The 13,817-nt window shown below is 49.3% G+C and overlaps 1 protein-coding gene across 4 annotated transcripts in view; it reads left to right on the forward strand.

Moving 5' to 3' along the window:
* Nucleotides 1-305: 305 nt before the first annotated feature.
* smarcb1a (SWI/SNF related BAF chromatin remodeling complex subunit B1a) overlaps nucleotides 306-13,817 on the forward strand; it is a 38,346-nt gene continuing 24,834 nt past the window's right edge. The window contains exons 1-3 of one of the 4 annotated variants that reach the window (XM_043716184.2): nucleotides 306-398; nucleotides 3,858-3,969; nucleotides 10,745-10,874. In XM_043716184.2, the coding sequence (XP_043572119.1) occupies nucleotides 315-398; nucleotides 3,858-3,969; nucleotides 10,745-10,874 (326 nt within the window). In that variant the 5' untranslated portion in view covers nucleotides 306-314. Of the gene's footprint in view, nucleotides 399-3,456; nucleotides 3,705-3,857; nucleotides 3,970-10,744; nucleotides 10,875-13,817 lie in introns of those variants that run through there. The other 3 variants (XM_043716185.2, XM_088000256.1, XM_043716183.2) reach the window with 3 other exon arrangements.

The following is a 13,817-nucleotide window of genomic DNA, read 5'->3' on the forward strand; positions in this document are numbered from 1 at the left end:
TGGGTTATGATTGGGATTATTATGGGATGTGTTGTGATCGTCCTGGGATTTTTTAATGAGTATTATGGACTATTATTTGAGGAGGAGACTGATTTCAATTATTTTGGACATGTGGTGATTATTATGGACTGTAATGGGAGAGAAGTGTCTGATTTGGATTATTATGGAACATTTGATGATTATTCTGGGATGTTTTTGTTACTGAGGATCTGATTTGGATTATTATGGGATGTTTGATTATTATGGGATGTCTCTGGCCTGTGTGCTGGGATGTTGGACTCTGACGCATGCGCAGTGCCGGCGGGGGGGGCAAGATGGCGGCGAGTAAAACGTTCGGCCAGAAGCCGGTGAAATTCCAGCTGGAGGAGGCGGGAGAGTGGTACATGATCGGCTCAGAGGTGAGATACAGCCCGGGAACGACTGTCACTGACAAGGGCCCGCAAAACGAGAGCTCAGCCCCACAGATACCACCTTCATTCACCCCGTTCCAGCCTCAGATAGCTCCCGCCCTCCCCCACCCCCATCTCACCACCCTGTCCTCCCCACCCCCATCTCACCACCCTGTCCTCCCCACCCCCATCTCACCACCCTGCCCTCCCCACCCCCATCCCACCACCCTGCCCTCCCCACCCCCATCCCACCACCCTGTCCTCCCCACCCCCATCCCACCACCCTGTCCTCCCCACCCCCATCCCACCACCCTGTCCTCCCCACCCTCATCCCACCACCCTGTCCTCCCCACCCTCATCTCACCACCCTGTCCTCCCCACCCTCATCTCACCACCCTGCCCTCCCCACCCCCATCCCACCACCCTGTCCTCCCCACCCTCATCTCACCACCCTGCCCTCCCCACCCCCATCCCACCACCCTGTCCTCCCCACCCCCATCCCACCACCCTGTCCTCCCCACCCTCATCTCACCACCCTGCCCTCCCCACCCCCATCCCACCACCCTGTCCTCCCCACCCTCATCTCACCACCCTGCCCTCCCCACCCCCATCCCACCACCCTGTCCTCCCCACCCCCATCCCACCACCCTGTCCTCCCCACCCTCATCTCACCACCCTGCCCTCCCCACCCCCATCCCACCACCCTGTCCTCCCCACCCCCATCCCACCACCCTGTCCTCCCCACCCTCATCTCACCACCCTGTCCTCCCCACCCTCATCTCACCACCCTGCCGTCCCCCACCCCCATCCCACCACCCTGCCCTCCCCACCCTCATCTCACCACCCTGCCCTCCCCCACCCCCATCCCACCACCCTGTCCTCCCCACCCCCATCCCACCACCCTGTCCTCCCCACCCTCATCTCACCACCCTGCCGTCCCCCACCCCCATCCCACCACCCTGCCCTCCCCACCCCATCCCTCCACCCTGCCCTCCCCACCCCATCCCTCCACCCTGCCCTCCCCACCCCCATCCCTCCACCTTGCCCTCCCCACCCCCATCCCTCCACCTTGCCCTCCCCACCCCCATCCCTCCACCTTGCCCTCCCCACCCCCATCCCTCCACCTTGCCCTCCCCACCCCCATCCCTCCACCTTGCCCTCCCCACCCCCATCCCTCCACCTTGCCCTCCCCACCCCCATCCCTCCACCTTGCCCTCCCCACCCCCATCCCTCCACCTTGCCCTCCCCACCCCCATCCCTCCACCTTGCCCTCCCCACCCCCATCCCTCCACCTTGCCCTCCCCACCCCCATCCCTCCACCTTGCCCTCCCCACCCCCATCCCTCCACCTTGCCCTCCCCACCCCCATCCCTCCACCTTGCCCTCCCCACCCCCATCCCTCCACCTTGCCCTCCCCACCCCCATCCCTCCACCTTGCCCTCCCCACCCCCATCCCTCCACCTTGCCCTCCCCACCCCCATCCCTCCACCTTGCCCTCCACCTCCCCCCATCCCTCCACCTCCCCCCCATCCCTCCACCTCCCCCCCATCCCTCCACCTCCCCCCCATCCCTCCACCTCCCCCCCATCCCTCCACCTCCCCCCCATCCCTCCACCAACCCCCCTCCCTCCACCTCCCCCCCCCTCCCTCCACCACCCCCCCCTCCCTCCACCACCCCCCCCTCCCTCCACCACCCCCCCCTCCCTCCACCACCCCCCCATCCCTCCACCTCCCCCCCCCATCCCTCCACCTCCCCCCCCATCCCTCCACCTCCCCCCCCCATCCCTCCACCTCCCCCCCCATCCCTCCACCTCCCCCCCATCCCTCCACCTCCCCCCCCATCCCTCCACCTCCCCCCCCCCATCCCTCCACCTCCCCCCCCCATCCCTCCACCTCCCCCCCCCATCCCTCCACCTCCCCCCCCATCCCTCCCCCCCCATCCCTCCACCCCCCCCATCCCTCCACCCCCCCCATCCCTCCACCCCCGCCCTCCCCCACCCTGCTCCCACCACCCTGCTCCCACCACCCTGCTCCCACCACCCTGCCATCCTGTTCCCTCCATCCTGCTCCCTCCACCCCACCACCCTGCCCTCCCCCACCCCCTGCCCTCCCCCACCCCACCCCACCCCACCCCACCCCACCCCACCCCACCCCTCCCCACCCCACCCCACCCCTCCCCCACCCCTCCCCCACCCTCCCCCACCCTCCCCCACCCTCCCCCACCCCACCATCGCCCCCCGCCCTTCGCCACCCGCCACCCCGCCCTCCGCCACCCTGCCACCCTGCCCTCCGCTACCCTGCTCGCCCTTGCCTGCCCCCTGCCCCAGCACCCCTAACCCCTCTCCTGCCCTTTTCTGCCTTGAATGAATGCCTGTATGAAGTTTGGACATTTTCCCTCTGTGTGTGTTTCTGCCGGGTGTTCCGATTTCTCCCCACAGTCTGCAGGTGTGCAGGTTAAATGGATGGCCATACTAAATTGCCCTGTAGTGTCCAGGGATGTGCAGGTTCGGCAGATTAGCCAGGGAGATTGAGGGGTTGTGGGAATAGGGTCAGGCGTAGGCCTAGGTGGCATTCTCTTCAGAAGGTCAGTGCAGTCTCGCTGGGCTGAATGGCTCTTTCAACACTGTCGGAATTCTATGATTGAATTGAACATTGACCTGAGAGTGGGAAGTCTTCAGTTTGTGACATGACTGGGGGGTCAGTCGTGGGTTCACTGGTGCTGTGTCAAGTTAGACGGTCTCACGGTTTGGCTTAGAGCATAGAACAGTACAGCACAGGAATGGGCACTGGCCCACAATGTCGTGCCGAACAGGATGCCAAATTAAACCTGTCTGTTCTGATTGCCCTTGGTCCATATCTAACCATTTTCTTGCATATTCATGTGCTTATCTAAAAGTCCCTTAAACGCCCTTATTGTAATGCCTCCAAAGTTACCCCTCACATCTCCTTTGAATTTTCCTCCTCTTGCTTTAAATACATTACACATTTCAACTCAGAGTTGACGGTCAGAATCTTTTTCCCTCAATCTATGCATCTCATAATTTTATAGACTTCCATCAAGCCTTCCCTCAACCTCTGCCACTCCAGAGAAAACAACTTGAGTTTTTCTAGGCTCTCCTTATAGCTCATAACCTCCAATCCAGGCGGCATCCTGGTAAACCTCTTCAACACCCTCTCCAAAGCCTCCACATCCTTCTATAATGTGGCACCTGGAATTGAATGCAATACACCAGATGTGGCCTAACCAAAGTCTTACAAAGCTGCACTCGGACACTGGATCTTGCAGAAAAGAGGAAGTTCCTGCTGCATTTAGTGAAGTAAGTTTGTTTTTTCCTGTGCAATCTGCAGCAAACACTGTCACTTCTCCGGGCTATTGTTGTGGGAGTGCTGTGTGAGAATTTTTTCAACTCTTGTTTTTAAACCTGTTGAGATGATGATGTAAGTTCTTTCACAAGCTCTCTCTGTCTCAGGTTGGTAACTACTTGCGCATGTTCAGGGGTTCCCTGTACAAAAGATACCCATCTCTGTGTCGCCGACTAGCTACAGTTGAAGAAAGAAAGAAGATTGTGGCATCCTCACATGGTAGGTGTCTATATTTCTGTTGTGATGTGACTGGTCAGTCAGTTATTGCTGAAAGGACACACATTTGCAATGCTCCTGTCAGGTAAAGTGTTTTGTATTTATTAGTCTCCACCAGCTCTCCTGAAGATGCTGATTCTCTCTGCAATATTACTACCAGGATCATACCTGAACCTTAGCTCGTTAATTCTGTGTGGTGGGAAGTATGTTGGCCTTCTTTTCAACTGTGGAGGCTGTCACACCATTGCAACCCCTCCCACCTGCATTTTCAAATAGAGATCAGTGGATAGTCACTGTGATTTATGGCTTCATTCACTCCCAGAACCCAACTCTGAACATTTTCATCAAGCCCATGGCTGAAAAAAGCTAACTCAGCACAAGTCAGGAATCTTACCGAACTGAAAATAAGCATGCTAGTGGTGGAATGTGCTGATAATGTTGCTATTTTACCATTTTAAAATTGCTCGCCCTAGTGTCTAAGTCTCGATCTGTTCCAATACTTGAACTGCATTGCAGAACCCACAACAGGAGCAACTCTGAGGAATATGCATTGTCATCAATCTTGAGTTCACTGTGGAGGAGAGGGAACCAACCACCAGATTTTGCTTTTGATGGATTTGAATTTAATGAGCAATTCTAGCTCCCGCATTTCTCCCTCTCTGCAATGGTACTGGGACTGCTTGAGACTCTAGTGACTCAAATTTTAAGCTTTTTTTAATGAAATATGGGCTAGTGAGTTTTGAGAAGATTTGTAGCTCAGGTTGAGGTTCTGGATATAATTTTGCTCACTGAGCTGGAAGGTTTGTTTTCAGACGTTTTGTTGCCATACTAGGTAACATCATCAGTGAGGAGAAAGTGAGGACTGCAGATGCTGGAGATCAGAGCTGAAAAATGTGTTGCTGGAAAAGCGCAGCAGGTCAGGCAGCATCCAAGGAGCAGGAGAATCGACGTTGAAGGGCTTATGCCTGAAACGTCGATTCTCCTGCTCCTTGGATGCTGACTGACCTGCGCTTTTCCAGCAACACATTTTTCAACATCATCAGTGAGCCTCCGGTGAAGCACTGGTAGTTTGGCCCACTTTTTTTATTTGTATTTAGGTTACCTGGGTTGGTGATGTAATTTCCTGCAGTGATGTCATTTCCGTTCTTTTTCTCAGGGGTGGTAGATGGGGTCTAACTCGATGTGTTTGTTGATAGAGTTCTGGTTGGAATGCCATGCTTCTAGGAATTCTCGTGTGTGTCTTTGTTTGGCTTGTCCTAGGATGGATATGTTCTCCCAGTCGAAGTGGGGTCCTTCCGCATCTGTATGTTGTCATTTACAAATCACCTTGCAAGGATTGTAACAAACACTACGTTGGACAAACAGGCAGAAAACTAGCCACCAGGATACATCAACATCAGCTAGCCACAAAAAGATATGACCCACTCTCATTAGTATCTATTTCTCACTATTTCTGCCTGTTTGTCCAACGTAGTGTTTGTTACAGTTCTTGCAAGGTGTTTTGTAAATGACAACATACAGATGCGGAAGGACACCACTTCGACTGGGACAACATATCCATCCTAGGACAAGACAAACAGAGACGCACAAGAGAATTCCTAGAAGCATGGCATTCCAACGGAACTCTATCAACAAACGCATTGACTTGGATCCCATTTACCACCCCCTGAGAAATGACATCACCAATTCAAGGAAACCCAAACACGTAAATAAAGAGCGGGCCATACCACCAGTGCTTCATCAGAGGATCAATGATGATGTTACCTAGTGTGGTGACGAAACGTCTGAAAACAAACCTTCCAGCTCAGTGAGCAAACTTACATCCAGAAATATGAGTGTTGCTGCCTGGGCCAGCATGTATCGCCTGTCTGTACTCTTAAGTAATTGGTGAACTGCCTTGACCCACTTCAGTTCACTTGATTGCAGGATATTGAACCAGTGATATGTTTCCAATTGAGAGTTATGAGAAATTTGTGGGTAATGGTGTTCCCATATATGTGCTGCTTTGTGCAACGTGGTGTTAGAGGTTGCTGGTTTGGAAGGTGCTATAGAAGGGGCCTTTAGTGAGTTGCTGCGATCTATTTTGCAGGTGATGCACACTGCTGCCACTGCAGGAGTGAAGGGAGTGAATATTGAAGATTGTGGATGGGGTGCCAGTCAAGCACACTGTTTTCTCTGGATGGTGTCAAGCTTCTAAAGTGTTGTTAACCACATCTAGGCAAGTGGAGAGTATTCCATCACGGACAGGGGATAACAAAGTGGCTCAGGCTAAGCACTGCTGCCTCAGTGTCAGAGTATTCCATCACGCCCGGGTTTGATTCCAGCATCGGGCTATTGTGCAAACACCACACAGACGTTCTCCTGTTTCCACATGGATTTCTTTCGGGTGCTCCGGTTTCCTCCCACAGTCCAAAGATGTGCAGATTAGGTGGATTGGCAGTGCTGAATTGCCTAGTGTCTGGGGATATGCAGGATAGTTGGATTAGCCACTGGAAATGCAGGGTTATAGGGTAGGAGGGTGGGTCTAGGTGGGATGCACTTTGGAGGGTCAGTGTGGGCGTGAGCCGACTGGCTTGCTTCCCCGTTAGGGATTGGAACAGGATAGGGACTGTGACAGGATAAATGGAGGAAGGATGTTCCCAATGGGGAGTCTAGAACCAGAAGTTACGGTTTAAGGAGAGAGGATATAGAATTAGGTTTTATTGTCATGTGTACTCAAGTATAGGGATACCGAATTGCTTACAATGTCACTATTGACAACGCCATCTTAGGTTCAAGGTACCTAGGTAAAAAGTAGAAAAATGAAGAAATAAGTTAAAAGTTCAACATTACACTTAGTGTCAGGTATACAAAGTTAAAAATTACACAGCACCAGGTTATAGTCCGACAGGTTTATTTGGAAAGCACTAGCTTTCGGAGCGCTGCTCCTTCATCAGGTGGTTGTGGAGTATAAGATCGTAGGATACAGAATTTATAGCAAAAGTTTGCAGTGTGATCTAATTGAAAATATATTGAAGAACACCTGAAGAGTTTGTTAAATCTCTCATCTTTTAGAAAGGGCATGACAGTTTCAGTTCTTTCATATGTAAATTCCAGAACTTTCTTAAAGTTACATTCTCAAGTGAACTTTATCTATAGGTGCCGTGTTGGTCCAGATAATGCATTGAAGGTGTGAGGTGCCCTGTGTGAGGCCGTCTGTGCCCCAATGTTCAGACTGATTCTAATCTAAAAAAGGGATTTACTGAATCTTACATGGATTCATGCAGTTTTTGAGTAAAGTACAAATTCACCCCACAAACTCATATATGAGGATGTGTGCGCGGGGGCGGGGGGGGGGGTGATTGAGTGTAAGAGAGTGTGTGTATGGGTATGTGAGAGTGTAAAGGGGTATAAGTCTGTGAGAAAGTGTGTGTTTAAGTGTTCACTCCCAGTCTGAGAATACTTCAGCGGTCTGGGACATTCGACCTCGGACCTTCGGGTGATCATCTTCCACGGTGGACTTCGGGACAGGCAGTAACGCAAAGTGGTCAAGCAGAGGTTGATAGCCAAGTTCAGTACTCATGGGGATGGCCTCAACTGGGACCTGGGGTTCATGTCATAGTACAGGTGACCCCACGCACTACATGCACATATACACAGACAGATACACACGTACACGCACACACAGACTCCTATAGATCCTTACACTCATGCAGACCCTCTCTCATATGCTCACACATACACCTCTCTCAGATTTATACCCCTTTACACTCTCACTCTCGCACAGACGCTCATACCGCCCTGCGCGCGCGCACATTTGTTGGGTGAATATGTACTCGCAGAATTACATTTTATTTTGCTCAAAACCTGCATGAATCCATGTAAGATTCAGTAAATTCCTTTTTTAGAATCAGTCTGAACATTGGGGCACAGATGGCCTCACACAGGGCACCTCACACTGTCAGTGCATTATCTGGGTTAACATGGCACCTATTGTTAAAGTTCACTTGAGAGTGTAACTTTAAGAAAGTTCTGGAATTTACATATGAAAGAACTGAAACCAACATGCCCATTCTAAAAGATGAGAGACTTAACAAACATTCCACGTCTGATATAATTTCAGTTACGTCACACTGTAACCTTTTGCTATAAATTCTGTATCCTATGATCTTATACTCCACAGCCACCTGATGAAGGAACAGCGCTCCGAAAGCTAATGCTTCCAAATAAACCTATCTGACTATAACCTGGTGCTGTGATTTTTAACTTTGTACACCCCAGTCCAACTGTCAGGTATAAAATAGTAAATAAGAAATAAATTTAAAAGTTCCAAATCACAGTCCTCCTTTAGTCATGGGTCTGTTCTCACTCCATACTGGGCATTCCCTGTGAGTACTTGATCTTTCTCCCAGGCTAGGATAACTTGTACTTGTGTTTTGACACTCTTAATTACCTGGAATGATTTTGCCATTATCTCTCTGCATATAAACTCTGTGCCTGTGAGCTTCCTTCCACTTCACCTGACAAAGCAGCAGTGCTCCGAAACCTTATGATTTTGAATAAACCTGTTGGACTAGAATATAAAAGCAGGGATGTACTTCTGAGGCTTTATAAAGCTCTGGTCAGACCACATTTAGAGTATTGTGAGCAATTTTGGGCCCCATGCCTCAGCAAAGGTGTATTGGCCCTGGAGTGGGTCCAGAGGAGGTTCATGAGAATGATCCCAGGAATCAAAGGCTTAACATATGAGCACCTTTTGAAGACTCTGGGACTATACTCGGAGTTTAGAAGGATGAGGGGGGGGATCTGATTTATACTTTTAGAATATTGAACGGCTTGAATGGTTGGGAAGATGTCTCCGTTGGCAGGAGAGACAAGGCCCTGCGCGGACAGCCTTAGAGTAAAGAGAAGACCTTTTAGAACAGAGCTAAGGAGAAACCTCTTTAGCCAGAGAGTGGTGAACCTGTGGAATTCATTGTCACAGAAGGTTGTGGAGGTCAGGTCATTGAGTATATTTAAAACAGATAAGTTCTTGATTGCCATGGAGATCAAAGGTGATGGGTAGAAAGTGGGAAAATGGGGATGAGAAACCCATCAGCCATGACTGAATAGTAGAGCAAACTCGATGGGCAGAATGGCCTAATTTCTGTTCCTATGTCTTATGGACAATAACCTGGTGTTGTGTGACTTCTAACTTTGAAAAGATGCTGAAAGCAGCTTTGGTAATGACGTTTCAAATAATTAGCCAATTCATATTCAAAGAAAAATTTTGCAGGTTTGTGGGTAAAGTGTGTGGGGATGGGACTCATTCTTTAAAACTCCTTTTAAGAACCAGCATGGGCAGAGTGGATTTTTCTTTTTGCTGTAATGTTCTGACAGAGATATAACCAGCTACTGTCCTGGATGATTTGTCCTCAGCTGGATTAGGTGAAATGGCCATGCTAAATTGCCCATAGTGATCAGGGATGTGTAGTTTAGGTGTATTAGGCAGGGTAAATATGGAGTAATAGGGTAGGGGAATGGGTTTGGGTGGGTTACTGTTCAGAAGGTCAGTATGGATTTGTTGGCTGAAGGGCCTGTTTCCACACTGTAGGGATTCTGTGATTTCTTCTTTCTGGCCTTTTATACTGTGCTTCTTTAGGTATGACTACAACAGCGAGAGTTAGCAGAGAGCTCCACTGCATTAACTCTGAATACTGAGCAGGTGTGGGAACCATATTTGTGTTTCAAATCCCTCCCATCCAAAGGTGCAAAGGATGTTTCTAATATCCCACTTTCATTTGATGTATTGCTGTGTAATTAGCCTGCGACCCTTGTTTGACCTGTTTAAATGTTTTGAATTGATGTGCTCATGTGCAGAGCCAGTGCAGATACAGTAGGCTGAATTGTTGCCTCCTGTATTATAACAGTGATAAGTGTTAATTAAATACTTGATGAATTACAGAGTTATTGAGATTTACAGCTCGGAAACAGACCCTTCGAGCTAACTCGTGCATGCCGACCAGATATCCTAAATTAATCAAGTCCCATTTGCCAGCACTTGGCCCACATTCCTGTAAACCCTTCCTATTCGTATACCCATCCAGATGCCTTTCAAATGTTATAAATGTACTAGCCTCCACCACTTCCTCTGGCAGCTCATTCCATACACGCACCACCCTCTGAGTGAAACGTTGCACCTTAAGCCTCTTAAGTCTTTTCCATCTGACCCTAAATCTTTGTCCTCTAGTTCTGGACTGGTGCACACCCACACACTGAAAGTCACATTATTTCTATAAATGACAGAATTACCACATCCGTAACGAAATGATTCCAGTTTAATGGGAGATAGGTCTATGGATTCCCTTAAGCTCTTCTGAGGTTTCTGGCAGTCATGTGACCACTAATACATAGGGAAAGCAGGCCCCATGGAGGATGGGAAAATGGCAGGACCCACAAATGATTGTGGGTGTTGGGGAGAGCTCGTGTTTCACAGAGGGAGGAACAGGCTCCAGAGTGTGATAAGTACAGCACAGCAGGCTGGTGCTTTGTGGGAAGCAGTTAGTACTGGTTATGAGGGTAAGCCATGGAGTGGCAGTGGAGGTGCACTCGTGTGGAGTTCTGAATCAGGAGATCTTTCCTGGGTCAGGTAGTTAGGAATTGAGGAAGGGATTGGGGATTTGGAGATGATAATGAGAGGACCTGCAAAGCGTAATTGGGAGACTGAAAGTACAGAACTCCAAAAGTTTGCTCTTTTCTCAGGTTTTAGATTAAAACAGTACATTTGAAGTATTTATATTGTGTTTTTTTAATTGATCAGATCATGGTTATACCACTTTAGCTACCAGCGTGACGCTTCTTAAAGCTGCGGAGGTGGAGGAAATCCTAGAGGGAAATGATGAGAAGTACAAAGCCATCTCGATCAGCACTGAACCACCTGCCTATCTCAGGTACTAACTGTATCTAACACTGACCCAGTACACATACACACAAGTGTTACCTGCTTCACTGTAGTATGTATCTAACAGATGTAGTACAGTACTCTGACACTGAACCATCATCTGTCTATATTGTCTATATCTTGTACTGACCCAGTACAACACACACACTCACTGAGTCATCACCTGTTTCACTTCTATCTGACTCTTGACAGGCATAGTACTGTACACTTTCACACTGAGCCATCATCTATGTGCTATCTGTATCTAAGTGACATGGTGTAGTACACACAAACTGAACCATCACCTATCTCTGTCCTGCCTGTATCTAACAGGTGTTGGACAGTACACTCTTAAAGAATCATCACCTATGTGCTATCTGTATCTAAGACTGATGTAGTCCAGTACACTCAAACTAAACCATTACCACTCTCTGCTGTCTGTATCTAACCCTGTTGTAGCACAGTACATGTTCACAGTCATCACCAATCACTGTTGTCTGTATCTAACACTGACCCAGGGCAGTACACATTGACACTAAACTCTCATTAATTTGGAGAATTAATGCTGAGTCTCTGCTGGTTTGTAGGAATAGTGTTTTTGTTCTGTGTTGCTTAGTATTATTAGTATTGGGGGATTATGGGTTTGGAGACAGAGTCCTTGGTCAGTGCTGGTTTGTAGGATTAGTATTGGAGTAGTGCTGGCTAGCACAATCAGTGCAACAGTTAGCACAGATGGCTACATAGCTAGATTGCAATGCAAATTGATGCCAACAACGTAGGTTTGATTTCTGCACTGGCTGAGGTTACCATGTCCTCCTCGATCTCTTCTACTCACCTGAGGCGTGATGATCCTCAGGTATAACCACAACCCAGTTGTCTGTGTCTCTCTCATTCTAGTAAGTAAGCAGCCGTATGGTCCCGTAAGTCCATGGCAACTTTACCTTTACCATTAGTGCCGGTTTATAGGATTAGGTAGTGCTGGTTTGTAAGATGAATGCTGGCTTGGAGGTTAAGTGCCATGGTTAGTGCAGATGGCTGGGCAGCTGATTTGTGATGGAGGGTAATGTGAACATTGTGGGTTCAATTCCCACATTGGCTGAAGTCACTATGAAGGTCTCTCCTCCTCAACCTCTCGCTGTCACCTGAGTGGCGCTGACCCTCAGGTACAACAGCAGCTAGCCCTGTGGTCTGGTAAGTCTGTCATCTTTACCTTTATCGTGAGTGCTTGTTGATAGGATTAGTGCTCAGTCAGTGCCAGTTTTGTTGGTTTAGTGCTCAGTCAGTCGCTTTGTGGCATGAGTGCCACGGTTAGCTCAGTTGGCTGGACATCTGGTTTGCAGCATAGTATGATGTCAGCAGGATGGGTTCAAATACTACACTGGCTGAGGTTACCGTAAAGTGTCTCCTCCTCAACCTCTTCCCCTCATCTGAGACGTGGTGACACTCAGATCTCACCACAACAAAAGTACGTCTCTTTCTAATGACAAGTGGCCCTATGGTCTCGTAAAACTCTGGCGACCTTTAGTGTCCATTTGAAGGATTGGGGTTTGATCTGTCGGTTTCTAGAATTCGTGCTACCCTGTGGGCTGAGTGGTATTGTGGTACTGGTTGTGATCTGAATGCTGCGGTTAGCTGAAAGGCTGGATGGCTGATTTGCGATTATAGAGTGACACCGAGACCTTGGGTTGAATTCCTGCAGTGGCTGAGGTTACCATAAAGGACTTTCCTTCTCCACCTCTTCCCTTGCCTGAGGTGTAGTGAGTCTCAGTTATAACCATCACCACTTGTGTCTCTCTCTCTCAGTTGAACGAGCAGACCTATCAGCTAGAAAGACGCTGGTGACTTTACCTTTACAGTTAGTGCCTGTTTGTAATCCTGTTTCTTGGATTAGTGCAGGTGTAGCGGTGGTTTTGTGGAATGAGAGCAGGGTGGTGCGGTTTTGTAGGGTGAGGATGAGGGCTGGCTTGGTGACTCTCGGGTTAAGCCAGTCATGTCTCCATTGCTCTCGCTCACTCTCTTGAATGAGCAAGCAGTCCTGTAGTCTGGTAAGACTATGGTGTCTTCACCTTTACCATTAGTCATGGTTTGTAGAATTAATACTCGGGCAGTGCCTGTTTGCAGGATGATAGTGGGTCAGTGCTGGTTTCTAATATTTTTACTGGGTCAGTGGTTGCTTTCAGGATCAGTGAGGGCTAGTGCTGGGTGCTGCCGATTTTGGGGTAATAAATACTGGGGCAAGCTCAGATGATTGGACGGCTGGGGTTGATGATTTCGATAGGGTGGGTTTAATTCCTGTATTGGCTGAGATTGCCATGAAGGACTCACCTTCTCAATATCTTCCTTTTGTCTGAGGCCAGTGAGATTCAATTATAACATCAAAAGTCATCTACCTTTTGATTGAGCGAGCAGATCTGTTGTCTGGTAAGCCACTAGCGACTTTAGTGCGCATTCATAGGATAAGTGCTTGGTCAGAATCAGTTGTTGGCTGAGTGATGGACCTTGCTGGTTTTTAGGCTGAATGCTGGAAGTGTAATGGTTCGTCAAATTAGTGTTGCGGTTACGTAAGCTGACCGGATAGCTGGTTTGTGACGTAGAGTGACCCCATCAGATTGCGTTTAATTCCTGCACTGGCTGAAGTTACCATGAAAGATTTTCCTTCTCAACTGCTTCCCTTCTTTGAGGTGTGGTGAGCCTCAGTTATAACCACTGCTAGTTCTGTCTTTTGCTTACAATGTCCCTCGCTTGTGCGCAATGCCAACCCCATCTCTCGCACGCGCACCACCGCCCCCTCTGAGCTCCCCGTCACTCGCGATCTATCTTGCTTGCACGGGCACTGCCGACTCGCTTGCACGCTGGCGCCCCTCACACCCATGATGGTCTCCATTACCTGCCCATCTGCACACCGCCCACACGTCCCCAATCGCATGTGCCCTCCCACCCACTCTCTCACTCC

This window comes from Chiloscyllium plagiosum, unplaced genomic scaffold (genome assembly GCF_037043375.1).
Source record: "Chiloscyllium plagiosum isolate Xiang-an unplaced genomic scaffold, Cpla_swu_hap1 HiC_scaffold_24, whole genome shotgun sequence".
In the NCBI taxonomy this organism is placed as follows: Eukaryota; Metazoa; Chordata; class Chondrichthyes; order Orectolobiformes; family Hemiscylliidae; genus Chiloscyllium; species Chiloscyllium plagiosum.